A 26044-nucleotide genomic window follows, 5' to 3' on the forward strand; every position below is an offset into this window, starting at 1 on the left:
CCATGTTTGGTTGGGTTGTTTTATTATTATTGACACATTTGCTGTCATCAGCATTTGGATGCGCTCGGAAGTATAAATAATCATAAAAATAACAGGAATAAACAATGAGATGATCCACTCGCCCTGCTGCAGCATCATCACAACAACCGTCAATACAAAACGAGCACAACATACAGTGTACATACATACAAAACATACAGTGTGTACTTGTATTCGATACCGTGATGTAGTCCAAGTGCTTTGTTTCGGGTGTGCAACAGCAAGAATGTTTTTTTTTTTTTTTTTTTTTTTTTCTCCCCCCCATTTCTTTGACGTTTCTATGTACACTTGTCTGTGATATGTATCCGTTCAATTCCTAGCGACAGTGGTGTGCTTTTTAGTGCCCATACAAACTACATGCATTTTCCTTGAAAGCACCAGACAACAAAGTAACAATAGTTTGTGGCCGTGCGGTTGCTTGTTATTCATCGACTCCATTTTGAGACGTGTTGTGCGAGGGAGGCCAGCTGGAATGCAAAACAAAGGCTCCACAAACTCCTTTTGCGTTTTTTGTTGTTGTTGTTGTTGTTCTTGTTCCTGCGCGTCCTCCCCAGCGTATGTTTGGACCGTGATTGCAAAAAAAAAAAAAAAAATCATCTTGTACCCTTAAATGTTTGAGAAGTGCACAGGCAGTGTTTGAAGTCCCCATCAGAACATTCCTTACTGCTATACAATGACAAGTCCAGGCAGCACACAAGTGAGGGGCGGGACAGGAAGTGGCGATGAGTTGGAAAAGTCGTCCGTGGTCGTCGTTTTCTTTTCTTTCTTTTTTTTAATTTTTTTTTTATGTGGCGTCTTTCTTTTCTCTCTGCGCGCTGCGGCGGATCTTCATCTCCGTCAGCTGGATGTAGCGGATGACGTTAGTGTCTGCGCACAAAAGAAAGGAAAATTTTAGGTTCATTTTTTAAAGACGTCAATTCTTTTTTTTTTTTTTTTTTATATTACGTTATTGTAATTTTATTTACATTAATTCTACTGGATTTTATGTTCATGTTACTAATTATTAATTTATTTTATCTTGTCTATTTTGCAAGACGTGAATTACCCTTTGACCTCATGTGACCCCCTTTTAAAAATCCATTCAGTTTTATTTTTGTATTTATTCAATGTTATTTTATGTTTTGTGTTGTTTTTGATATTGGATTCAAATGTATTTAATTTTGTTTTATTTTTTTTCCATGTCATTCTCTGGTTTCCTTTTCTCGTATTTTATTTTTCTATTTTATTTCCTCATTTAATTTTTACATTTTGGTCTCTTCATATTTTGTTTGTTTCATATTTTATGTTTTGATTAAAAGTGTACTTTTTAATCATATTTTGTCATATTCAATTTTATTTTACTTTTCATATTCACTGAGTGTGTATTGTATTTTTATGCAAATGTTTTTTTTAAAAATATTTTTTAGATGCAGTTTTTCTTTTAAATATATTTGTTTAATATTTCCTTTTTATGTTCATAATTTAATTTAATTGAATTGTGTGTATATATATATATATATATTTTTTTTTTCTTTTTTTTTTTTTTAAATAACTATTCCCATGGCGTTCAGTCCAGTGTGTGTCGGTCACCTGAAGGCTCCTGCTTGTGCGACTCCTTCAGGTAGTAGAGGGCCTTCTGGAAGTCCCCCAGGTGGTAGTAGGCCACGCCCGAGCGGTACAGGGCCTTAAAGTTCTTGCCCTCCTTGTGCAGCACCTTCAGACAGTACTCCTTCACGCGCTCGTAGTTGACCAGCTCCATCTGGAGAAGGCAGGCTGGGCGGCGTGCAGTGGAGAAGGAACGTCAGTGACCACCATGACTCATTGTGCTCCGGAACCGTTCAGGGCTCGTTGGACTAGTCTGAGATCAGCGGTGGACTTTGTGGGTTGGACTGCCGTTATTATGAGCAAGAATGTTATGGACTCCAAAATGTGTCGTTCTGTGCGGCTTCTTAGTCCAAAAACAACATTTAGGATCACAAAGGATTCTCCTTAATGTTTAGCGAAATATGACGGGTTCATAGAAGACTAAATTGCAATTGTTTGCAAAAGTGCGTGCAAGGCTGTCTTTTGATTTTTATAATAATATGATGTAAGGTCTAAATCGAACAAACATCAAAGACAATATGTTTACGAAAATACAATGTTGACTAAATTGGCTTCGGTGTTTGCGAAAAACAATGCGTTCATGTGTGACTGTCTAAAAGGCATCCGGCCATCTTCTGCAGCGCTTATCCTCACTCGAGTTGCAGGTGTGCTGAATCTGAGGTGGGAAATTTCCGTCCTGCACGTTTTATTCGTCACCCTGCTGCCACCCATCTAATTCGAATGATTAGGGTCGTTACCCGTTTGAATCAGGTGTGTTGCAGCAGGGAAACATCAAAAAAACATGCAGGATACCGGCCCTCGAGGACAGGAATTGCCCACCCCTGGCGTACATCTTGGACTGCTCGTTATTATTATTCGGGTGATTATTTGTGTTTTACGTTAGGTTTTATTCACCCTGTTTTATCTATGTGTGTGTGTTTTTTGTTTGTGCTCTGCGCAATTAAGTTGGAGTGTTTGTACTGTATTTTAGTGTAGTGGAATAGCTTCGTAGTGCGGTGTAATTTTGTATATTGTAAGGTTGTGTAATTTAGCATATTGTCGTGTCATTTGTTGTAATGAACAGTTGAATTCAGTGTAATTGTAGTGTATTGTACCGGCGAGGCTGTTGTAGCACTCGAGCTCTGCGTTCTCCATGGCGCCCTTCTGCTCCTCCGTCAGCGGACTGGACTTGCCGATGGCGGCCAGCAGCGACTTGGAGCCTCCGCAGTCCGGGTCGCCGAGGACCCGACACAGCCCCTTCATCTCCAGCAGCGCGCGGTGGTACTTGCCGATGGCCTCGCGGTACTTCTTGTCCTTGTAGCACTGCGTGCCCTGGCACTTGAAGTCCAGCGCCCGCCTCACGGCGTCGGCGGGCTCGCTGTGCGACGGCTGCTTGAGCATGGAGGTGCCGCCGCCGGAGGTTCCTCCGTGGTGGTGGTTGTGATGGTGGTGGTGGTGGTGCCGCTGGTGGGGGCGGGCATCTCTGCTTCGGCCGCCGCCGGGGGGAGGCTGCGCGCCCGGCTGGAGCCTCGGGGGGCCGTCGCCGTTGTCAGCCGCGAGGCCGCCTCTGCTCGCCTCCACCCTGGGGCCGCCCACGACGACGTCGTGGCCGCCGCCTTGGATCAAGCTCATTTTCGACATGGATTTTTTTTTTTTTTTTTTTTTAATCGTTCTTCCTCCCTCGACTTTTCACTGCATCCTCAGCCTTCCGCCGCTCCTCCTCGGTGCCGCAGATGGTGTGTGTCCTCTTCTGGCTCAAGGCAAAGCTGCTTGATGATGCGCACTGTGGGCGTACGCGCGCGCGTGCGTACGTGCGCGTCCACGTGATGCTCGACGAGCCCATTGGTTGATAAATAAGGAGCCAAGGGATCCCAACTTGATCCTTCGCCAGTAGAGGCGAGCTTTTGATCATATATGTTGAACATAGACGTTATATCAGGAAAATAATACAAAAGTATTTTAAAATGTTTTTTTCATGGCTATTTATTTTAATTATACGGAATGTTATTTAGTTATTTTAACCACTACATTTTGCATTTTGCATGTAAACTAATAAGTGTTATATATAACTAAATTAACTTTTTTAAAATATTTTTTTTCTCCACTGCCTCTATGGAGCAGTTATTTTTTCATGTGCTTGATTTGTTTGTTTGTTTTACAATTTTATGAATATTATATTCTGGATAAATGTATGAGTTTATGACCCATTTGTTTAGTTTGTATTCAAGAATTTATTGTCCATTTATTGACTATGTATAAAAAGTCTTTTTTTTTTTTTTTTTTAACTCTATGGTTGGTTATACATGCCATAAGTTATCCCCCCACTCTTTTTTTTTTTTTTTTTTTGCATCCTCGCATGATAGGATAATTCCTTAACTGTAAGTTCATGAGGAAATAACCAGGATGCAGAAAACAATAACCCTCTATGTTGTTTTTAGTCTTGCGTGCTGAATCAGATAAACATCTCCTTGCGGCTTGTCCTCTCTTGCCCGAGCTGCCGCACAGTTGTCATGCAATCAGACTCACGACCAGAAGCTCCATGAGTCCCCTGACAGCCTCCGGTGTCATTGTGTGTGTGTGGTGGGGTTCGAGAACATAGGTTTTTGTTGATTGATCCACACGTGTTGGCTGTATTGCCCGGCAAAAGATGTTCGGATGCCCCTTGATATTTACAGTATTTGTCTATTTTGGGCTGGGGGACTGTTGTCATGTCACCACTATTTTCAGAGCTGGGCATTTTATTAAAAATTGAGCGTCTGTTAATTTGTCATCTGTCTGCGCGTGAGCACTCTTCCATCGTCCGTCATTCGCCTTTTTTCCGGGGGGAAAAAAATAGTACCCGCCTAGAGGCCGGTCCGCCTCTGATTTTAGACGGGCTTCCATCAGCGATTCCCACGGCAAACTTTTACAGCGGTGAGGGGTTCCATGGTTCATTTCGCCAGGGTCTAGAACCGCCCCTGCTTGAATTTTTGAATGTCGGGGCTGTTGTAAACGGGGACAAGGGACGTCGCACCAAAATCTGGGGCCCCATAACGAATCATGTAGGTGGGTGGGGTTCAGGGGGCGGTGCATTTACCTCCTCCACATGACCCCCCCCCCCATCTACGCCCATGCCGTGAACACTGGTATGTTTTACTAGCTGTTGGGTCGCGACTTACCAGAGAATCATTGCTCCTTTTTGCACATGCTGCTGTGTCACACATTGGCAGTGCTGGTGAGCTCAGCTGTGTTTTGGGCGTGTCACTTAAATTCCAGTCCCTCCTGACCACATTATAGGGCCTGGGAGGGCTGTTAAGTATGAGTGCATATAGAGTCTGCGGTTATATAAAGCCTCTTTTCATGTCTGCGTATGATACTGTGGCTTTAAATAGTTGGCTGTTGTCAAGCAAACACAATTTGGGAGGTGGGGGACTACTGTTTTGAGTTTAGTTGACATTTTACAGTACAAATGTAGCTATTGTTAACACTCAGGCTTCATGGTGGAGTGTACTACCCTTTCTTGTTCGTGGCCAAGTCTGTCAAGTTTTTAGATGGTTTTTTTTGCTTTAAAAAGTATATATAGAAAATGTATCTTCATCAGTTCATTTGTATTTTCAACCCTTCAAACTCAATTATTTTCTTTGCACAATGGATAGGTTGAAAAACTATCTAAAAAGTGTATGTTTAAAGAATAAATATTCTCAGCACACTAGCACAGTATCACCATTTTTTCTTATATAGCTAAATCAGCGGAGAGAGCTTCCACTTCGGTCAGGGGTCACTAACATGGACCCCCACAGGCACCACTTAAGTAGCCCACAGGCCAATTCTAAAAATTGCTCACCCCTGAGATGCATCCCAAAAAATGTTGTGTTGCTATTCTTCAAAAAAACAAAAAACTGTGCTGCTTGCAGTGAGCTGCATCTATAGTTTTTTTTAGCTGTTTTTTTAAATCACACTTGCATTGGTGTACATTTGGAAATGACAATAGTACAATACAGTGGACCCCCGCATACTTGTGGATTCACCTAGTGATGAAATGTTTTCAATATATATATTATTATTATTTTTTTTTTTTTTTACCGAAAAGGTTAAAACGTTGATGACCCCTCTTATATTAAAATAAAATTATTCTTCATGGCCAGCAGAGGGATCGCCACTGAAATATAAATTTTGTCAATGCTCCCATGGAGTACACAGTAAACATCAAACGCCTCTTTCGGAACTAAGAATAATAAATTATAAAACTAATAATATCTGTTGACCCCCCGCCCCCCAAAAAAAGGATTAAATCTGGTCGAAAACATTTTTTTAAAACGTCTTGATCCTAGAATGAAACCCAAATTCTATGATACAATCCAGTAAATAAGGAAGAAAACTATTTACTTTTTATGGGTTTCAATTGGCCAAAAGTAGGGACAATAGAGCCAAAATGTACAATTTGATAAAATTATTATTGATATATTTAAATCATCGAAGTTGAAAATGAAAAAAAATCAGACGAAACTCCTCATCCCTGCCAAGTTTCATTACATTTGCACAGCTAAAGCGGTTCAATAAAAATGATCAGCATAGAGCCCTGAGAGTTAAATATATAAACATATATACTGTATATCATTAGCTTACAATTAAATAGAACAAGCGACTACGTGACGTTTCATCCGATTACATTTGAAGTGACTAACCATTTTATGCTCTTTTGTTCTTGATAATAATCTTGACTTCGTTCCTACACCTTGAAGCTCACTTCCAACGTCATCATCCAACGACATGTCACGAACATGCCTCTACCTCATCTTTGTGCGACCGCTTATTTACGTCATGGCGTCGGTGGATTTCAGAGGTAGCGAAACAAAAGGTTTCATTATTATATAGATCAAGATTATATACATATGTGTTTGTTTTGGGCAACGGAAGATGAGCGAACGGGTTAAATCTTAAGTTCAATATTATTAAGAAGCTATAATTGTTGTTCGTTGGCTGTTTTTTAGTCTTTAGATGTTAGCGGATAGCATTAGCACCGCTTTTATTTTCATTGGTGGAATGGAAGACGTGTTTTTTCTCACGAGCTAACCTTTAAATCTTACTCAAGACTGCTATTTATGCTCTTTAATAATACCAACGCCGGACGCAAAGTCATCACTGGTGCAATCTTTGATTTACTTGGATGTGAATGGGCACTTTTAACTGGATAATTTGTCTTGCATTTTGTCTCCAAAGTCAGATTCCAATGGTCTTCCATACTGTATTCTAGGTAGTCATGATATGTTGTGTGGATTTCATCTTACTAAATGAATTTTGGTTGACTTTGCAGATAACCTGCTGGGCATATCCTGGGTGGACAGCGGCTTGGTGCCCATCCTCAACCCCGGAAATGTACTCGACTACTTCTCGGAGAGGAGTAACCCCTTCTATGACCGCACTTGTAATAACGAGGTAGTAAAAATGCAGCGGCTCAGCCTGGACCATCTCAAGTACGTTCACCTCGATATCACTATTGTGGAATTGTCTTAAAAAACAAACAAACATGGAATGAACGCTTGAAAAACCTTTAAAATCTCCCAAAACAAACACATTAACGACAGCAGTTGATTACTAAAGTACATGACCCTCTCCCCTCTCAGCCCTTTTCACAAATAATGTTCGATTTGTTTTTCGGGCAAGTGACACTGTTTCAAATGTCCCTGTAATTTTGACATGTCGACTTAGAGCTTATTGGCGCATATTTTTTTAACGGAAACATGTCAGCCAGTCATTTTTGAGAAGGGGTTTCCCTAGAAGCAGACGAAATTAAAGGCTTGAGATGTGTTGAAAGCCATTTTTGACCATATGGGCGATACCACACAAACATGTTATCCAAACAGCCTCTCCCCCCCAAATAAAACATTTACAATTACAAGAGATTGTAAAAGTACTCACGCTCAGTGTACTTTTGTAGAAATATTGATACTAGTTTTAATAAAGTACTTGTCAATTTTTCTGGCACGGATAAAATGTTTTGAATGTTTTTGGGAAACTGCAGATAGATGTGAATTTGTGTTTGTGTTTTTCAGAAACTGTGTTTACAGTAAAGCCCAATTTATTGCAGTGGATACATTGCAGACCCACCTGCGATATGTGAAAATTTGCAATATTGCGAGACCAATAGACCATACAAACTTTTTTTTTTTAAACGCTCCCACATGCTTTGAAAAAAACTCAGTAAAACACACTTTTAAAGTATACCTTAGTGCATTTTTTTTTCACTCTTCTGCTGTCAAGAAATGGGAGATTGTACAACACTGAAGAAACCAAAAGATGTTTGTGGGTTTGTTCTAGAGAAAAATGTGCGAGAAGGTGTCGGTTGACCGTACAGAGTTTCCCTTGCTTTGCAGTCAGATGGTGGGAGTGGAGTACATTCTTCTCCATGCGCAAGAGCCCATTCTCTACATCATCCGTAAGCAACAGAGGCAGTCACCTACGCAAGGTGAGCACCGTCTAAAGACCATATAGTCGTTTTTTTTTTTTTAATGCAGCAACACTTGAGTTTTCTCTCTGAGGGTCAATAAAGGATTTCTTATGTCTTCTCGTGCGGTTATGGTTACACTTGACCACCGTCTTCTTGTGACGTTTTTCACCAACCAGTGGTTCCTTTGGCCGACTACTACATCATCATAGGAGTGGTCTATCAGGCCCCGGATCTCAGCACAGTCATCAGCTCCAGAGCGGTGAGAACCAGTACAGTGAATTGGTGGGGATAAGGACCATTAAAAAGTTTATAATTGCCAATAACTGCTAGCATAGCATTACTGTTGACAAAATGAAACTCCTCAACTCACTTCAACATAGTTCCTTGACAGTAAGATGCCACAAGATGGAGCAAAGCGCTATTGTCTAAATGAAAGTCCTCAACTCAATAGTCCTCAATTCAACTTCATATAAAAATATGCAAATATTCAAGAAAAAAAAGTAAAATATTGGCCAAAAAACAACATGTTGGAAGAATACTCATATTAGGGGAAAAAACAAAATATTACAAATTATTACAAAAATATTGATTGAAAATAGACAAGTAGGGAATTAAAAAAAAAAATCTTATAAATAGCGAATAATAGCCAAAAATAAAATTTGGGCCCAAAAATATAGAACATTTACAAAAATAGGCAAATATAGACAAAAGAAAATCCATCCATCCATTATCTATATAAAATTTAAATTGAACATTTTTGGGGGGGAAACGTACAAACAAACTATTGAAAATATTGCAAAAAAAACAAAACACAAATATTAGAAAGATAAGCAAGTATTAGACAAGAAATATACAAATATTAGAGAAAATAAATAAACTAGATTGAAAATAAGTAAATAGTGGTGAAAAACATAAACAAAATATCTTTGAAAAATGCTCGACAAGAAACAAAAAAATAGTATTATATTACTAAATAATAACAGCTTCAGATTGAAAATAAACAAATATTAGGAAAAACACATTTTTACTTCCTTTTTTGGGCCATTTCAGCTTTCCGCCGTTCACGGCATCCAGTCTGCGTTTGACGAAGCCATGTCCTACTGCCGCTACCATCCCTCCAAAGGATACTGGTGGCACTTCAAAGACCAGGAGGAGCGAGGTGAAGCATTTTCCATCAGACCAACTTCACTAAATACGTCACGAGAACACTCTGTACGAATAGATGATGTTTTGACAGAAAAAAACAAGCCAAAATCCAAGAAGAAAGAGGAACCGGGTTCGCTCTTCCAGAGACATCGTGTGGACACTCTGCTTTTGGACCTCAGGTCAAAGTTCCCGCCAACTTTCTACCAGGTACTTTTGACTCCTAATGTTAGGCAGTATAACAGGCCAAACTTCAGTAAACAACTTGAAGCAAGCACTTGGCCTCTTTTCGAAGCATGTTGACAATCTGCCAAATTGCCACTTGTTGTGAAGTTGGCTGCTGCCATTTAGCACTTGTAACTCAAATGTTTGCTCTCAACTCAAAACACATAATAGTCAAAGAAGTCTGCTTACTTGTAAGTTGAGGTACCCCTTTGTTTATCATTTGTTCTTCTGCAATTTCAGCCAAAGCCTGGAGAGAAACCCATTCCAGGTAGGATTTCGATTTTATTGACCAGACATTGTGATGTAGTCGGGTGTAATTTTTTCGAAGTGCAAAGGTCTCCGATATAGGAAAAAAAATTCCATTTGATTGCCTATGTCACTTGTCTTTTCCGATTCGCGAGCTAACAGGAAATCGGAGTAATGATAATGTTAAATCGTGATATTGAGGGGGGAAAAAAGTGCACTTTGATTTTTTTTTTTTAATTTATTTTACACTGTCAAAAAACCAATTCGTGTTTTGGGAGCTAAAACTGTCATTTAAGTTGGAACAACTTTAAAATATCAATTATTGACATTTATGGTAACAATGTTCGCTTGCTCCAAACCAATTTGCCGATCTTTTTTGACTTATATCTTTAAGTTAGTGGACAATAAAAGGGACAATTAGTTCAATTAGTTAGCTTAAATATTTTTGTTGAATTGCCCAACTTCAAATTTAATCAAACTTTGATGCCTTGAAATTTTGAGTTCACGCAACTTTTTTTTTTTTTTTCCTCCAGTGTAGTGAATACCTTGACAAATACATGGCTAACTAACACATGAGTAACATATTTAAAAATGTGTGTCACAGTGGAGGTGAAAAAAGAGCCCGAACCTCCCACGGAAACGGTCAAACAAGAGGAAAGGGAGCCGGCGGCCAAATCCTCCGCCGCCGCGCCGGCCAGCAAGCCGCCTCCCGAGAAGCGAGCACGGCTCCAGTGACCACCATCACAACAACAAGAAAAACAATTAGGACTTCGTATTCCGCCACTTGGCCTCTGTCTGATCAGGATGAGGAAGTAGTTCCCGTGTCGGGCCTGGATGCCTCCCACGCACACAGCATTATTGAATAATGATGATAATGTGAACCCTGGTGGGGATGAGCCAGCGGATGTTTGATGGTCTTGTTGATGACATCAGCGTTTTGCATCCAGGATTAGCTTCATTCCCGTTGGTCTTTTTCACTCATGCAGGAATGATGACGCATCATCCGTTCCTCACCCGGCTCATTTCATACAATGCTCTTCATCGCCTATGTTTTGGGTAGTAAATGTGTAATATGTTATTATATCCCTGTGCGTTTTTGTTATTTACAACATGGGACAGACTGCACAATCTTGTCATTTGTTTTTCTATTGAAAAATCATAAATTCGGCAGGAAATGCTTCTGTTATGATTGTTACGCTTGATTTAGTGCTACCACAATGTTAAAATAAGCATAATAATTGACACAAAATACAAAAGAAAAAGAAATACAATGTGTTCTGACAAAATTCTCGGAAAATAATACAAAATAGATTTGAAAAAACAACAACAATGTTACATGGAAAATATTAGCTAAAAAATAATCTTGGGGGAATTTCAAATTTTAGCAATGATTTCAGTGTTTAGTACTAAGAAAAAGCTAACATACACAAACAATGTTAAAAAAACGCACACAATTAACCATTGAGTGAACATAGAAATAAAATATTTGACAAAAATACACAAAGATATGAAAAACTACATTTCATAAAAAATTTCAAAATATTTGATAACTTTTAGAAATACAATATGTATTACATAAAATAGCAAAAAACAATACAACAGACAAATATAGATAAAACATATTTCTGTATTCTAAATCAAATTCCTCATTTCTAATATATATTTTTCAATATTGTATGTTTTTACACATTTATTTTCAGTCTTTATCTAATATTAGTTTATTTTTCACCAAATTTGCCTATTTTCCAGTATTTTCTATGTTTATTTATGTATACATGTTTCCATATGTTTATTTTCAATCAAATATTTTTCTAGTATTTTCTAAAATGTGATTTCCCCCCTAGTTTTTGTCTATTTTGCATCTACTGTATATCGAAAAAAAAAAACTTGACTCCAGTATTCACCCGTAATACACAAAAGTAACACTAGATGTCAACATTTGTCACTATTGGTCCAAACTGAAGAAAACTTATTTTTATTCACTTGTAACCTCAACTGTTGCTGAAGGAAACTATTACATAGTTCCTCAAGTATATGTACACGTGTTATAGTCCACATTTTGACGACAATTTACAGGAAAATTTACACGCAGTAGCCTCCTCCAGCTCTTCTTCGCGTGAAACGCGGCGCAAGCCACGAAGAAGAGCGTCTTCGCAGGGCGTGGTGGGATATCACGGTCCTCCGGTGGAGGATTCATATCAGCAGCCAAGCTCCCCGGCTTGGCTTGGCTGACTGGGGCTAGCTAGCGGCGCTCGAAGATGCCTAGGCCAGCGACTCTGACCGACAACACGGCGCCGTTCGTCCTTTAGTCGTCGTCGGTGGCGGCGTACGTGTCGCCCTCGCCGGCCACGGTGGTTCCCGTCGTCGGCCCGCTAAAGCAAGCCATGGGCTCGCAGACCCTCCAGATCCTCAGGCAGGGGGTCTGGGCTTCAATCACCGGCGGGTGGTACTACGACCCCGACCAGAATACATTCGTCAACGCGCTCCATCTTTACATCTGGCTCTTCCTGCTATGCTTCCCCTTCACGCTGTACATGGTGAGTTCCCCGAAATTTATTTTTTCTTTTGCTTTTTTTTTTTTACCCCGCCATTTTATTCGACAAACAAGGGAGCTCACTCGTCTCCCCCTCGGTTGCCCGTCCAGGTTAGCGGCCACTGGGACGGTACATAAAAGCCTCCCTGGTCTGTTTATTATCTGGAGCGTACACAGTGTATTGTGCCACGAAAGTCCACCAACACCACGAAATGGCCCTTTGTGCCTCTAAATAGACAATTCTTTGTAATATTTATGTTCGTTTGAGCTTGATCAAGTGACTAAATTGTTCATAATAACGCCTCGTTATTATGTGACACCCGTTTAATTTACACTGGACCTTTAGTTATTTCACCCCTTTTTTAAAAATAAAAATGTTTTATTAAAATGTTTCACTCGAAAACATTGGGGGAAAACTATATATATATATATATATATATATATATATATATATATATATATATATATATATATATATATATATATGTATATATGTATGTGTGTGTGTGTGTATATATAAATAAATAAATAAATATATATATATATATATATATATATATAAATAAATAAAGCAACATTAGGGACATAAAAATTACAGTGGTCAACAACAAATTCGAATCACAGATGGCTTTTATGTGTCCCTGAAAAAATGTAATTTAAAATTGTAATTTTTTCTTTATTTTCTCAGACACGAGGTTTTTTGAGATTTTTATTTTTGTTGTTTTGTTTTTAAGTTTGACCTATAAAAGCTTACACAATACTGATTTTTGCCTCGTGTTGTAATGACATTTCAGCAAAAAATTCCACCTGTTGCTGAAGCCTGAACCTAACCATTAATTCATAAATATTTCAAAATGTATTACTATAACGCATATTGTATTATTTTTATGAAAACAGGATGTGCTAGAGAAAAAACAAGGGCAGATTCATTGCGATGTCAGTTTGAATTCGATTATCTGTTCAGCTGTTGTACTAATTAATTAAAAAAAAAAATACATTCACCCATCCAATTTCTTTACTGCTTGTCCTCATTATGGCCAGCCTATCGTAACTGACTGCAGGGCCCATATACAATAATCATACATTAAAAGCATTGTTTATTTGGATTTGTATTCCATATCTGACACATTCTGCGAACGTGATTGCTGTTTCCTGAGAAATAAACATAACGGGAGGATTAGAAACACTTCACACAGTCATTAAATTCATTTTAAAACCTTCACCGCTGCCCTAAGATTTCTATTAGCGCCACGCCAGTGTCAGTTTCCCGGCCATACTAACTTCTATATTGAGGGTGTTTCAAATTAGTTTGTGGCACGCCTTCTATTCCGAGAGTGGAAATATACCAGTCAGCTCTGTGGTTTATATCCTGGGCCACAGCTAATAGCAATGTCAACGGATGCAGAGGGTACTCCAAGTGCCGTGGCAGAAGACGTGGATGCTGGGGGTAGGGGTGGGGGTGGTGTACGTTTCATCGCGATACAGGTGCCCATCTACACTCACTATCGGCTTTTGCGAGGTTAGGTCTGTTGCCAACCAAAACAGTAGCACCTACTGACATGCGGTTCTCAAGCTTTTTAAAACGAGTACCATTTCATAAAATACTGGGCTTTCTAAGTGCCATCATACAACCAACATGAAAACGCTGCTGCGTAGTAAGCACGAGTGTTCATCAGAAACAAGAAAGCGGTTTTATTTTTACAGAGGTGCTTTGAGATACGCATGGTGGCAGTGAACTCAATACACAACAAACAGCAATATGAAAATAGTTGCCAATTCTTCAAAAAATGAGGCTACAAGCTAAAGACTACTATTCTCAGTTGACGTTTCGTGTCAAACCAAACATAACACAACGAGAAATACACCTTGTGTATTTAGAACAACTGCATAACTTATACACACGAAAGTGTCCCAATGTGATAGAAAACACAGAAATTATAGTTAACACCTTTGCCTATTGGAGCTCTGTTGTGAACCAAAACAGCAGCGCGTAAACAGCCACATGTCCCTGTCTTGTGGCAGGCGTTGCCGTCCACCATGGTCATCGTGGGCATTTACTGCGTCGTGATCGCCGCCATGTTCCTGCTGCTCAAGATGGTCAACTACCGGTTGCACCACGCCCTGGACGAGGGCGAGGTGGTGGAACTGCAGGCCAAGAAGTCGCAGGGCGGCCGAGGCGGCGTCCAGGGATTGCGCGACGGCGGCGCCACCCGACGCCAGGACAGCAATGGCCCAGGGTAGGTTTTTGGGTTTCTAAGGCAGGGGTTCGCAAACGTTTTGGGGACCAAGAACCCCTTACAAGGTAGCCATTTTACTACGTTTTTGTTTTGTTTTGTTTTATTGGCAACACAAGCCCGAAATACGTTTTTTCTTTGAGGAGCAGTTGTACTAATCAATGACTGGGGGCGAAACGGGTCCTCCAGTAGTTTGAGTACGTTGATTTTACCGGACTTAGCAATGCCGTGCAGGACGGTCTCACGCCGTCAACTTCAAAATAAAATCTTCCCAAATCCAATAATGCACGGGCATTAGTGCCTTGGTACGCTTTTATTCAGAGCTGGGCATTCCGTTTATGTCCCTGATTGACGCAGCATCTGTTCCTAGCGTTAGCGGCTAGTGACTAGGAGCTAGCTGCCAAGCAAGAGTCATTGGACTACTTTTTTCAATTTAATAGGCGAAAATGACTGCGCGCTTTGATGCTGACAGCCTGACACACTTGCAGTTCCTGCTGATCAGTTTTTAATAAACCGGGCTGACTTAAGTGTGCTGTTTTGGCCAGCAAAATCTCTCCAGTGGTTCTGACGTCACTTTGTTTCTCAGCCCAAAATCTCACTAATGTTTCGAGAGAAGAAAATAGTTTGCTGCTACGCACGGGTTAAATTTAGGGGAAGAAATGTTGATGATCAAATGGTTGATGGTTTAGGTTAGGTTATAATAATAAATAATGAAAATGGTCAATTATTTTCTCTTCTATATACATAATTGTTTTTTAACCAAGCAAAAACATAATTTCATTTCATCCGTATACTCGATTATTCGATAGCATTTTTTATTATCTAAATACCAAAATATTTGATAGCTGCAGCAAGGGCTGGCCGATATGGCTTAAAAGTGTATCGGGATATAAGTATTTCATATCAGCGTATCGATAATTAATAATAACTTCATCACCAAGCTGCCAAGTTACACTTTCCGAGTCATGTTTGCAATGTTTTTTGGGCGGCATGAGAAGCCTGTCTTGCTTCACAATGAGATACTTCCAGCTCGGTTGACCCGCGGGCCTCAGGAAGAAAAGGTTTGGGAAAATTTCCATGGAGTCACTGGTGTTAAATTCCAGAGACTCAAATTGGCCCAGACAAGGGATACTTAACTTGGGCTCTAAATTCCTACGAATTGCGTATGGTCGCAGTCAGAAAGAACAATGGTTCCTTTCTTACAGGGACAATGGTTGATGTTGAATGAAACGTCCCAAGGGTATAAACTCTTGACCAAAAAACATTCTCAAGTTTGATGTACACTCGTTATGTGACCACAATCGTAACGCAGAACACGCATATCTCAAATCATGTTTCCCCATAGTGCCCTCTTGTGTTTTATAAGAAATGTATCCCTGTCATGATTGTACTTCATTAACACATACAGTAATAATTAATAATATTTATTAAAAAATGTAAATGAATTACACAGTTTATCCATCATGATTTCTTGCTTTGTTACCAATCTGCATTGGACTCCTTCTGCTGTGCGTGCCTTGGCCACCAGAGGGCAGTGTAATTTAGAAATGCATGTAATACATGAAGAAGAGTTTCACAACAAAGTGACTCAGCTGCGGTGATATTAGTCACTTTCAGGAAAAAGAATATATGACTTCCAGTATTTTGTACAAATATACATGGCTTAAAAGGTTATAACTACTGTAACGTCAATGCTAGTTTTGTTAGCCCCTCAATGGCATATTGCGTTATGTGGTAGCATTAAGCTAGCTGGCGTTCTGAAATTATTTTTTTGTTCAATACACAGTTTTATCATATTTGTTTTATGTTTTAAATTCAACCGGGAATGGCAATAAAAAAAAGGAAAAAAAAAAGCATGACATTTTTTCTTCTGCTGCTTGTTGTGAAGTTCAATGCCACCATGAACATTTTTGCTCGCAAGTCAGCGTTTGTAAGTCGAGGCATGTTATATCCCCGTGAATGTTTTTTCACCAAGTCTATAAGCGCCGGCAGAAGGAATAAAAACCAATGAGGTTTCACTCTTTTATTGCCCTTATCCGGAACGAGTGACTCATATCAACATTCCAGAGTGGCGGTCCTTAGCTGGACCCTTTTGGAGAAGCACAAAAAGAAGCGCTCCCCACGGTTCCGAGGCGTCGTTTTCCCGCCACATCTGGAGTGCAGGTTTTTAGACAAACAGTCGTGCACTCAAGGTGTTGCTGTTTTTATTGTGCGCTCCATTGACAGTTTCCCGGGATCTTTATCTTCAGCGCTTGACCCCGGTTTCGAAACATCCCCGCCGCATGGAAATGATTTATAGAAAATCCCTGGCAAGGCTGCTTGTTTTTCAGTCATCGCGACCCGGTTGAAAAAGCACATCTGGGCTAAATATAAACCCGGCGGCTACTTTACATCACTCGAAATCTCATTTACTGTCCCTTATTTCACTCGTCGAGGCTGCGAGAGACAAACCTTTTTTTTTTTTGGGGGGGGGAGTTGCGCAACCTCTCTTCGCCCTTCATTCAATCAGCTCGACTGATTGACGGGATGGAGACGAATGACGCGGAACGCCGGTTGACAGTTGCGCCGAGCATTAGCGTGATGAATGACACACGAGGACGGTGAGTAACACGAGTGTGTGTGTGTGTGTTTGTGTGCGTGCGCACAGAGACCCCGGAGGGGGGATCGAGATGGCCGACTTTATCAGGCAAGAGACCCCGCCAGTGGACTGCAGCTCGCGGAACTCCTACATTGGGATGGAGCAGCAGGTATTTCATGTATTGCAGTAGTGGGAAGTGACAAAATACACATACTTATATTATTGTATTTAAGTGGATTTTCCTTTATCTGGACTTGCGTGTTTATTTTTCTGACGGCTTATTACTTTAAAGGGGGAAGTCAACCCAAACGTTTTTTTTTTTTTTTTTCAAGAATATGTTTTGTGCAGGCCTACTAGTTGAAACAGGGCAATATGATTAATATGGAATATGAGTTTTTAGCCATCTCGGAGGGCGGCCATTTTATACTTTGTAGTGCCATTTGCTGTCGACTTAAAATGACATCACAGTTCCTCGGGGCTGAGGTAACGACCAATCGCAACTCGGCTTGGTAATGTCAAAGTCGGAAAATAGGTGAGGCATGAGCAACTGTGACGTGTTAAAAACAACAACAAAAAAAACAGAAGGATTTTGCTGCTTAATCCATAAGCACAATATTAATCAGAACACTGAGTGTAGACTAGTGAGGGTGCATAGAAGATATTATTGTAAAGAACATTTTTGACAAGACTTTCCTTTTTAGTACAGTGTGTACGTTCACCTTATGAAACTAGTTCTTTACAGTGATATTTTTCTTTGTTATTAAAGCATAACTACATTTTTTTTTCAGGGGCGCAAATGGCTTTTCAATTCACTTCAATGGGTAAAATGTATTTCATATTTAGTAAATGAGTTTCAAGCTTGGCCAAAAAAGGTATTAAAACCGTAAGCTGCCGATGTCTCCTCAGTTTGACCAACCGTCCCCCCCCCTTGTCCGTTGGTTGAATGTTTCTGCCAGCACAGGAGAGGATGTTCCACTTCATTAAGATCACGCGCCTTGTCAGTTGACCCTGCGTGAGCATTTTGCTCCACCAAGGACACGTCCTCTAATTTATCATCTTTTGCGTTCCCATTCCAGACGGCGTCCACCCTCGGGAGAGCCACGGGAGGCAAAGGTAACGCAACAACGGCGGTAACCCAAATCACGCGTTAAGTCACTCTCCACTATCGTGTCCGTGCACAGTCACGGGATGAGGCGCTCGCTAGATAAGACCACAGTGTCAACACAAGCTTTGAGGTATTGAGTGTAGCGCGCAAGCACAGACATCTCTGCCAAGGCACGTGAAACGGGAAAAACAAACCATGGCATGCCGGCCCTTGCTGTTTTACTCCAATCCTGTAGGTGGCAGTAACGCACGGTGTAAATTGAACTTTTTTTTTTTTTCTTGTTCCTTGCATCGTTGGCCCATTTGGCCTCCGTGCTAGCAGACTGGAACGGCTCCTTTAGTGACTTTAGTGACAGAATGCACCAAAATGTAAAACACATTGTCTTTGTTTTTCTTTTGGGGTGGTATTTATTTTTTATTTATTTTTTTAATTTTTCAAAGTTTGTTTTCGGAAACACTAACGGAAATGGAAATCGTGTTTTGCTTGACTGAACCAAAAACACAACTACCTGACTTTCACTTTTGTGCTTGGTGGAGGTAATAAAAACTGCAGGTTCCCAGTGGCTCCATTGTACTGTGTGGCGCGGAGCTTTTCATCTTCTCTGCTCGCCTCAAGACACATTCAAGCCACATTGTTTTTGAGAATTCGATGGAGGATTTTTCTTAAAAGGCCGCCAGGACCTTTTGAGAGAACATTTCGGAATTAGCCTTGCTTCATTGGGGATTTTGGGGTGGTGTTGTTTTTGGCTGAAAGTGTTTGGGTCTATCTGTTACTTAGAGGTCACCTAAAGGTAGATTGTACAGCCAAACAAAAGACGGTGGCAGTCAAACAGGAAGGGCAAGAGCGGCACCTTGCCGAGTGTATAAATAATTGATTGAAGCTGTCGTCTGCTAATTGCTTCCCTCCTTTCTTTGCAGATGTGGGAAAGACGTCAGACGACATCAGCCTGACTCTGGTGGAGAGCTGTAGTCACGATCACGGTGCGCGCGCAAGTGATCCTGTTTTGGGAAATGTTTTCATGTTGGTCTGCAATTAGTTGAGTCTCTGGAGTACCTTGGAAATATAACAACCAAGTCAATGGTTAAATATCCGCCTGTTTCTGAAAACGTATCTATGCACTCCTTTTGCCAAACGGTGGGGCTAATTAACATAGGAACCTTTTTACAGCAATTTCTCACCGAATGACATAATGAGCTGGAAGAAGTTCCAAAGTGGGGGAATAAAAGCATTTTGATGCAGCGGCTAAAGCACTATCATGTATAAGACATAAAGGTAAGCAGAGCTGCAGCGTCAGCTCGGATTAGCCTGACTAACGGTGTTACCGGCATTAGCTTCTGACTATTATGTTCTAATGTTTGCCTTCTCCTTACGGAAACAAAAAAAAAAGCCAGTATTTCTTATTCCCGGCCTAGGGTGTCTTTATGTATACGAATCGATTGCAACATGGACGCTCAGGTCACGCTCATCCGAGCTATACTTCATCAAAAGGTGAAAGATGTCACAATTGTTTGACAGAACAGTCAGGCATTAACGCCAGAGGCGGACGACGGAGCAGAAAAGAGTCAGTGGTGAAAAGAAGATGCTTTCGAACTGGTAATTATATTGAGGGAGCGGTCAATGTTCACATTAGAAGCCGCGATTTCTATTTATTTTTTTGTAATGTCAACGGCAAAAGCACTCCGACGACCTAACCTATTTGTATACGATCTATTAAAAAGTGACCTTTTCGCAAGATGTCTCTTTCTAAATATGTGACGCTTTCCTTTTTGTGTTTTTAGATCTGCTCTCGGACACAAAGATGTACTGCTTGGTTCCCAACGACTCATTCGCGTCCTTGCAGCCCTCCACCTCCTTGTGTCCATCTGAGCTGTCCCGAGAGCCCGCCGAGCTCTGCAACGCCGCGTACCACTGCAGCCTGTCGCACGAAGAGCCCGCCCCTCACGCGTCCTCGCAGTCGCAAACCTTTAGGAAGGAGCCCCGTTCGAGGGGCCTGCCTCGGACCTCCAGCTCGGCGGGGTCCGCCTTCCCCGACCCGGGCCTGCCGGACTTTGCGCTCTATCCGCCGCCCAGGAGGGGCGGCTTGGATCCCGTGTGCGAGCTGGAGGCCGCCAGGCCGCAGCGGGATGCAGCCGAGCGGCTCTACCAGCAGGACCAAGCGGTGGCCTCCACCTCGGGGCTCGAATGTTACAAGCACAAAGACCCGCACAGGGTATCCCGTTCCATCTCCAGGGAAGCCGGAGAGGGCGGCTCAGGTTTATACCAGGCGGACGCAGGCGGGAAGGGCCCCAACGTTGGGAGAAAATCCCGACGGGGTGAACGCAGTGCCGAGAGCCTGCGTAGCCTGAGCACGCGCAGCAGCGGCTCCACCGAGAGCTACTGCAGCGGCACCGACCGCGACACGAACAGTACCGTCAGCAGCTTCCACAGCGAGCGGACCAGTTCCACGCACGTGGAGAGCCTGCTGTCGCTCTCGGGGGACGAGCGGATGCGGGAGCGGGCGGACGCGGCGCCCGCCCACGCCGACAACAGGACGTGCTCCCGGGGCGTCGGCGGCCTTCCCTCCAGGGAGGCCAACAAGAACCCGCACGCCAACGAGCTGACGGCCAACCCGCCGGGGACCGCCGTGTCAGCCGCACCTCCCGAGCTCGCTGAGGGCAGCGGGAGTCCGGAAGCGGCAGGCGCCAGGACCGGTGCCGATGGCGCCGTCGAAACGCTCGGCGGATCGGATGGCGTCGAGTCGAGCAACCTCGTTCAGAGGACTTCCTCCTTGTCCGCCGGCCGCAGCGGGCGGCGGCGGACGGGCAAGAAGCGAGCGAGCAGTTTCGACGCCAGCCGCCACCGGGACTACATGTCGACGCGCGGGCCGGCCAAGCCTTGCGGCGCCGTGTTCGCCGGGGGGGGCGGAGAGGAGGACTCCAGCGACCACAGCGAGCTGAGCTGTGCCTCCAGCCTCCCCTCCGCCCGACACCTGAGCACGGACAGCTCATCCAGCGCCACCTCGCGCTCCTGCCACTCACCCGAAGGGCGCTACAGGGCCCTCAAAGCCAAGCAGAGCGCCGCCGGCGCGGCGCCGGAGGCGGGAGCACGGGCGGGCGGGAGACGGCGCGGCTCCCGGCGTACCCCCAGCACGGGCAGCGCCAAGACGCACGCCCGCGTTTTGAGCTTGGACAGCGGCACGGCCGCCTGCCTTAACGACCCCACGCGCCTCGGAGCCCCCGCCGGACCCCGGCCCCTCACCACCTCCAAATCTGACCTGGAAGCCAAAGAAGGAGAGGTCCTGGACGCCGCCTCTCTGTTGGGTCGCGCTTCACAGCTGGAGTCGGTGACGCGCTCCAGGAACAGTCTGCCCAGCCAAGCCGTGCTCTTGGAGGCTCAGGACGACGCCGCCGCCGCCGCCGCTTGCCTGCGGGGTATGTACTGAGAACCTCTTACCTGTCTCTACATTATTGCCGGTTTACCTTTCAAATGGGTCAAGGCTTCTATGTAAACTCAGGGTATCATGTTGACATGGTGTTGGCGCACTAAAACCATCCCTGACTTTAGTCAGGGATTTTGATTTAGGATGTTTACAATTATAGTTTATTGTTGTTAAGTCAGTTACATTTTTAGGAGAAAAAAAAAATGTAACTATGGAAAAAAGATTTTTTTTTTATGAAAAAAAAAAATTGTAACAATGGGGGGAAAAAAAGAAAATGTTCAAAGTTAAAATCTTTTTTGGACTTGTTTTTGTTTTTTAGAAAAAGAGTATAAAATATTTTTTAAGCAAAAATATTTTTATCAAGAAAATTTGGTGATTTTTTTTTTTTTTTTTTCCCAAAAAATAGTGTATATTTTAGATAAATTAAAAAAAAAACATTTGAGGGAAGAAACATTGTTCTGAGGAAGGAACCCCTCCCCCTAAAAAAATCAAGAAAGAAACTTTTGGGGGGTATTTTTTTTCCCACAGCTTTATTTTTTGGGGGCCATTGATGAAGCTTAATTTGTTGGGCTGTTTTGGCCTGTTAGTGACCTCATCATTAGCATCACCAATTTATTTGGGGTGTTTAGGTCAGACATTAATGCCTGATCTAATGCTGCTTTTCCTCCGCATCAGTGTTGTTGTCTTAGTTTGTTTTCATGAGCCTGGCATTCCCCGTGGATTTTATGACACCACATCACGTGCTTTGTGTTGAGCTTAGACAAACAGCTGCTCTCTTATTTGTGACAGACACACACACACACACACACACACACACACACAAAGTCTAATGGGCTACACCCTCTCCCCACATTCTTAAGACCCGCATGCCGATATCTTACTTGCTTGTTGCTTTTGAGTTCTTGTGAGACTCTTAATGTTCAATCACAAATTTACAGCACTTAAATTTGAATAGCTAAGCTTTTCAGACATTCTGAATGCTTGTGTTTTTTCTGTCTTTACGGAAACATCACTGGTGCGCAAAGCATATTTAAAGGCATGCTTGGTTGAGTTTGGTGTGGAAGAACATATTTTGCGGGATGGAATGATGATTTATTGTTTTTCATTTTGGGGGGGAAATTCAAGTACCCCCAAAAACTTGGACTTCTAAATAACCCTTGCCTTTCACCACCACAGCCCCCGGCAGCGAGGAGACGGTGGTATTCCGCCGCGAGCGGAGCACGTTTCGCCGGCAGGCGGTGCGGCGGCGGCACAACGCGGGCAGTAACCCCACGCCGCCATCCTCCCTCATTGGCTCTCCCCTCAGGTGTGGTGTCGTTCCCGAGTTAACTGCGATTTGGATTTTTTATTTTTTTTTGGATCATTTAGCGCATAAAGCCTAAAGCGCACTGTCATCACGTGGTGTTATGTCTTATCAATCAATCAATCACATTTTATTTATATCGCACTTTTCATACATAAAAATGCAACTCAAAGTGCTGTAAAACATCCAAAGCAAAACATTAAAAAAAAAAAAAGCAGCATGTGATCCCTTTCATCCCTTTCCCTGCTATTATGGTGTCATGTCATCTTTTTAATAACATTTTTGGTGGCCAGGCAGACAGAATGGAGTCCTTTCAACTTTGCCAGGCCTGACTAATCAATCTCCTCACAAGTGCGCATGATTTGCCGGTCATGCCATGTCGCATCGATTTGCTTGTTTGTCTGTCACCCCGAAAGTGATGTGGAGATGATGCCGAATTTGAAAGTTAGGTCTCGAGCACTTGTCAAGGAAACCCCCTCCTCCCAGGAAAAAAAAAAAAAACTCACTTAGTAGCACCCCCTAGAACGCCAGTTTCAACGATTGAATCAAAATTTGCTAGACAGGGCGTGGGAAGTCATCTCAAGTCCTCTTGCCTAGATTTGAAGAAGTAGTCAGCAATTTTGGTGAGAAGCATAGCCCAACCCATTATTAGACCGACCAATAGCTCCAACCTGAGACCGACCTTCCATTTGCCCTCCGTGCTTCCGTGGCTTCTCACATTCCTCCCCCACTTGTTTCCCGCAGTCTCCAGGAGGCGCTCAGCCAGGCCTCCCAAGCTCCCGCCTGCCAGGCCAAGTCCACTCAGCCTTCTCGCACCGCCTCCCAGGTGACGGTGCTGAGCGCCAGCGCCTCCCTGCTGGCCAGGAACGGAAGCGCGCACCTGGAAGGCTCTCAGGACAAGGCCTCGACGGTCGGCGCCAGCAGCTTGCAGGATGACCTCGGTGGGGAGCAATTACATGTTGCGCTTTTCGAATCGATTCTTTGGGTTTGGAGGGGAAGAGCGGGCCCCCATTTATAATATGGAGCATGTCATTTGATTACAAGAAAAGGTTGAAGCAAAATCTTTCGCAAGGGATTATTTTTCCACACGGACTCACGTCACTGCAGTCGCACGCACCACCTAGACAGAATGTCTGAGATTTGGGATTGTTTCCGCCCTAAAAATAAATTGAAGTGCTGCCCTACATCTACAATCGCTAACACAGAAAGTATTGTATTGATCTTAGCTAATTTGATATAGCCTACTACTGCCAATTGGAACTTCCTGTAACCGCCCAGCAAGCTGTGAGACAAGTCACGCTTGCTTCAAGCTGTTTGTCACTCCCAGCTGAAGGTTACTGGAAAACCGACACAAAAAAACAAGAGAGAATCAAACATTGTGTATTTAAACACCAACATGTTCAACCAAACCTCAACGAAGGTTTGCTAGCTTAATGCTAACATTCAGTATAATGTTAAACGCCAGCTATAGGTTGTCGGAAATAAGCGCTGATGTTACTGTCATTATAAACCTTCAAACAGCTGCCACTTTAACACACACTGTGCAGCAACGCATACACATAATAATACTCACAGGCATATATTTTTGCTGCTCTTGTGAAACTGCCCAGCTTGTTACGGCGCAACGTGGCATTGCGCTGACGTCGCACAACTCTAAATGTAAAAAGCCAAACAATCGCTTCAACATTTGGGATATATCAGGGGTGCAAATGAACTACACTTCACTGCATAGTCCTTCCGCTGGCGTTGTTGCAGTCAGTCTGTCGTTGACGTTTAGCCGACCGATGTGATCAGATCCCCAAGCAGAGGTCACATTATCCATGCTCCAATTATCTGCGTTTGTTGATGAAGCGTCTGCGGCCTCCTCTAGCATGATTGATAGTATTAATCGTGACGGTCACTGGGCCCACTCCAGTCTAGATCCAGACTGCTTTTTGTGCAAACCAATATGTATTATTACGATGTTTGGAGAAATACTTGGAACTAGCACAAATCTCTCATGCGTGCTTGCCCCCTCCACTTTTGTGTTTATAATAATAATGAAGATAAATCCATTTATTTGTACAGCGCTTTGAAAAGGTTTAACATGTTTGTGCTTTTTTTTTTTTCTTTTCCGGGTAGGAAAACTCACACCCTCCTTGTATGAGGCTGTCGGGTGCGATATGTCCCTGGTCAACTTTGAGCCCGCCACCAGACGAGCCTCCAATAACATTTGGTGAGCAGTACACGCACAAATTATATATCCTCACTGGCCACGATCAGCAGGTTTTGCTTTAGTATAAACAGGAACAGATTTCATGACAATTTGAAATGAAACTTAAGCTCGCTGTAAATTCTCCCATAAATGAAAGGTGGTGGAATAAACAAATGTTTAAGCATTTTTTTTTTTTCAGAAAGTGCTTCATCAATAGCTTGTCTTCTTTTTAGGAAACAAACCATTTTGAGTGTAATGGTACAAGAAGCAACTTATAACTGCTTGAGTCTTTTATTTTTAGGAAAGTGTAACAGAAACTTTAGTGATATAGAACAGCTTACATGTTTTCATTTTAGGAAAGCGCAACGTTTGTCTTCCTTTTTAGGAAATGAACAAAGTTCAAAGGTAATAGTAAAAATATTTAGCAGTGCATGTTTTCTTTTTAGGAACGTACCACATATCTCCTTTTGTACATGTATTGTTTTTAGGCAATTATCAACTTGCAGCACTATCTGCAGGAGTATGATTAAGCAGCTTAGAGCTTTTCATTTTCGGAAAGTGAAACCTTAACAGTTAATATTCTTTTTTTTAGGAAATTACCAAACTGCAACAGTAGTCAAAATGGCTTACATATTTTTTTTTAAATGCAACAAATGGTCTTCTTTTTAGGAAATTATCAAAATGCAACAGCAGTAATTAAATATGACAGTTTAGCACTTTTCTTTTTAGTAAAGTGTAACGTCAATCGTTTGACTTCTTTATAGGAAATAAACAATGCAGTACAACAGTCAAAATTTGAACAGTTGGAATTATGAGGTTCTCCAAACACCAATTGCAGTTGCATTAGCACCACACTATTTTTTATTTTTAGTTTTTTTTTTCCCTCCCTACAACAAGTTTGGCATATCGGCAACACCCACAATCACTAGCCATGATGTCCGCTAGCTAGAGATGACCTACACTCTGTATGTGGCTAGCGCGCGTAGCACTCACACCACCTGTTCCTTAACTCATCCACTAAGCTCTGTGTGAGAAC

The 26044-nt window shown here is 42.4% G+C and overlaps 3 protein-coding genes across 5 annotated transcripts in view; 2 read left to right on the forward strand and 1 right to left on the reverse strand.

Moving 5' to 3' along the window:
* Position 1: 1 nt before the first annotated feature.
* ttc9 (tetratricopeptide repeat domain 9) lies at positions 2-3387 on the reverse strand. Its single transcript, XM_086049409.1, has 3 exons — positions 2718-3387; positions 1609-1791; positions 2-906 (listed from the first exon to the last, which is right to left on the reverse strand). The coding sequence occupies exons 1-3, from the start codon at positions 3241-3243 to the stop codon at positions 824-826; spliced, it is 792 nt and encodes a 263-aa protein (XP_085905535.1). The 5' UTR covers positions 3244-3387; the 3' UTR covers positions 2-823.
* A 2937-nt stretch (positions 3388-6324) lies between these two features.
* On the forward strand, positions 6325-10726 carry med6 (mediator complex subunit 6). Of its 2 annotated transcripts, none has more exons than XM_086049593.1 (8): positions 6325-6424; positions 6896-7055; positions 7956-8047; positions 8206-8288; positions 9080-9188; positions 9267-9382; positions 9638-9665; positions 10248-10726. In XM_086049593.1, exons 1-8 carry the CDS (start codon positions 6352-6354, stop codon positions 10376-10378), a joined length of 792 nt encoding a protein of 263 aa, XP_085905719.1. In that variant the 5' UTR covers positions 6325-6351; the 3' UTR covers positions 10379-10726. The 2 variants fall into 2 exon arrangements, with proteins under 2 accessions (XP_085905719.1, XP_085905720.1); XM_086049594.1 differs by having other exon boundaries at positions 6371-6439.
* A 1042-nt stretch (positions 10727-11768) lies between these two features.
* Positions 11769-26044, forward strand: part of pcnx1 (pecanex 1) — a 34084-nt gene continuing 19808 nt past the window's right edge. Inside the window, exons 1-10 of one of the 2 annotated variants that reach the window (XM_086048945.1) lie at positions 11769-12180; positions 14199-14413; positions 17058-17157; positions 18065-18101; positions 19011-19073; positions 19609-19686; positions 19872-21503; positions 22688-22817; positions 23559-23755; positions 24936-25029. In XM_086048945.1, coding sequence (XP_085905071.1) covers positions 12028-12180; positions 14199-14413; positions 17058-17157; positions 18065-18101; positions 19011-19073; positions 19609-19686; positions 19872-21503; positions 22688-22817; positions 23559-23755; positions 24936-25029 — 2699 coding nt within the window. In that variant the 5' untranslated portion in view covers positions 11769-12027. The remainder of the gene's footprint in view (positions 12181-14198; positions 14414-17057; positions 17158-18064; positions 18102-19010; positions 19074-19608; positions 19687-19871; positions 21504-22687; positions 22818-23558; positions 23756-24935; positions 25030-26044) is intronic. The other variant, XM_086048946.1, reaches the window with a different exon arrangement.

The sequence above is a fragment of the Filicampus tigris genome, chromosome 13 (assembly GCF_054856515.1).
Source record: "Filicampus tigris isolate MCC_2025a chromosome 13, RoL_Ftig_1.0, whole genome shotgun sequence".
Classification (NCBI taxonomy): Eukaryota; Metazoa; Chordata; class Actinopteri; order Syngnathiformes; family Syngnathidae; genus Filicampus; species Filicampus tigris.

What these genes read in the sequence shown, in the direction of transcription:
- ttc9 (XM_086049409.1), bottom strand. Translation starts at nt 3,243, where the DNA reads ATGTCGAAAATGAGCTTGATCCAAGGCGGCGGCCACGACGTCGTCGTG. An exon ending in GTGCTACAACAGCCTCGCCG is followed by an intron (nt 1,792 to 2,717) that starts GTACAATACACT and finishes CACGCCGCCCAG; the next exon opens with CCTGCCTTCTCCAGATGGAG. An exon ending in GCACAAGCAGGAGCCTTCAG is followed by an intron (nt 907 to 1,608) that starts GTGACCGACACA and finishes TTTTGTGCGCAG; the next exon opens with ACACTAACGTCATCCGCTAC.
- med6 (XM_086049593.1), top strand. Translation starts at nt 6,352, where the DNA reads ATGTCACGAACATGCCTCTACCTCATCTTTGTGCGACCGCTTATTTAC. An exon ending in GGCGTCGGTGGATTTCAGAG is followed by an intron (nt 6,425 to 6,895) that starts GTAGCGAAACAA and finishes TTGACTTTGCAG; the next exon opens with ATAACCTGCTGGGCATATCC. An exon ending in GAGGCAGTCACCTACGCAAG is followed by an intron (nt 8,048 to 8,205) that starts GTGAGCACCGTC and finishes TTCACCAACCAG; the next exon opens with TGGTTCCTTTGGCCGACTAC.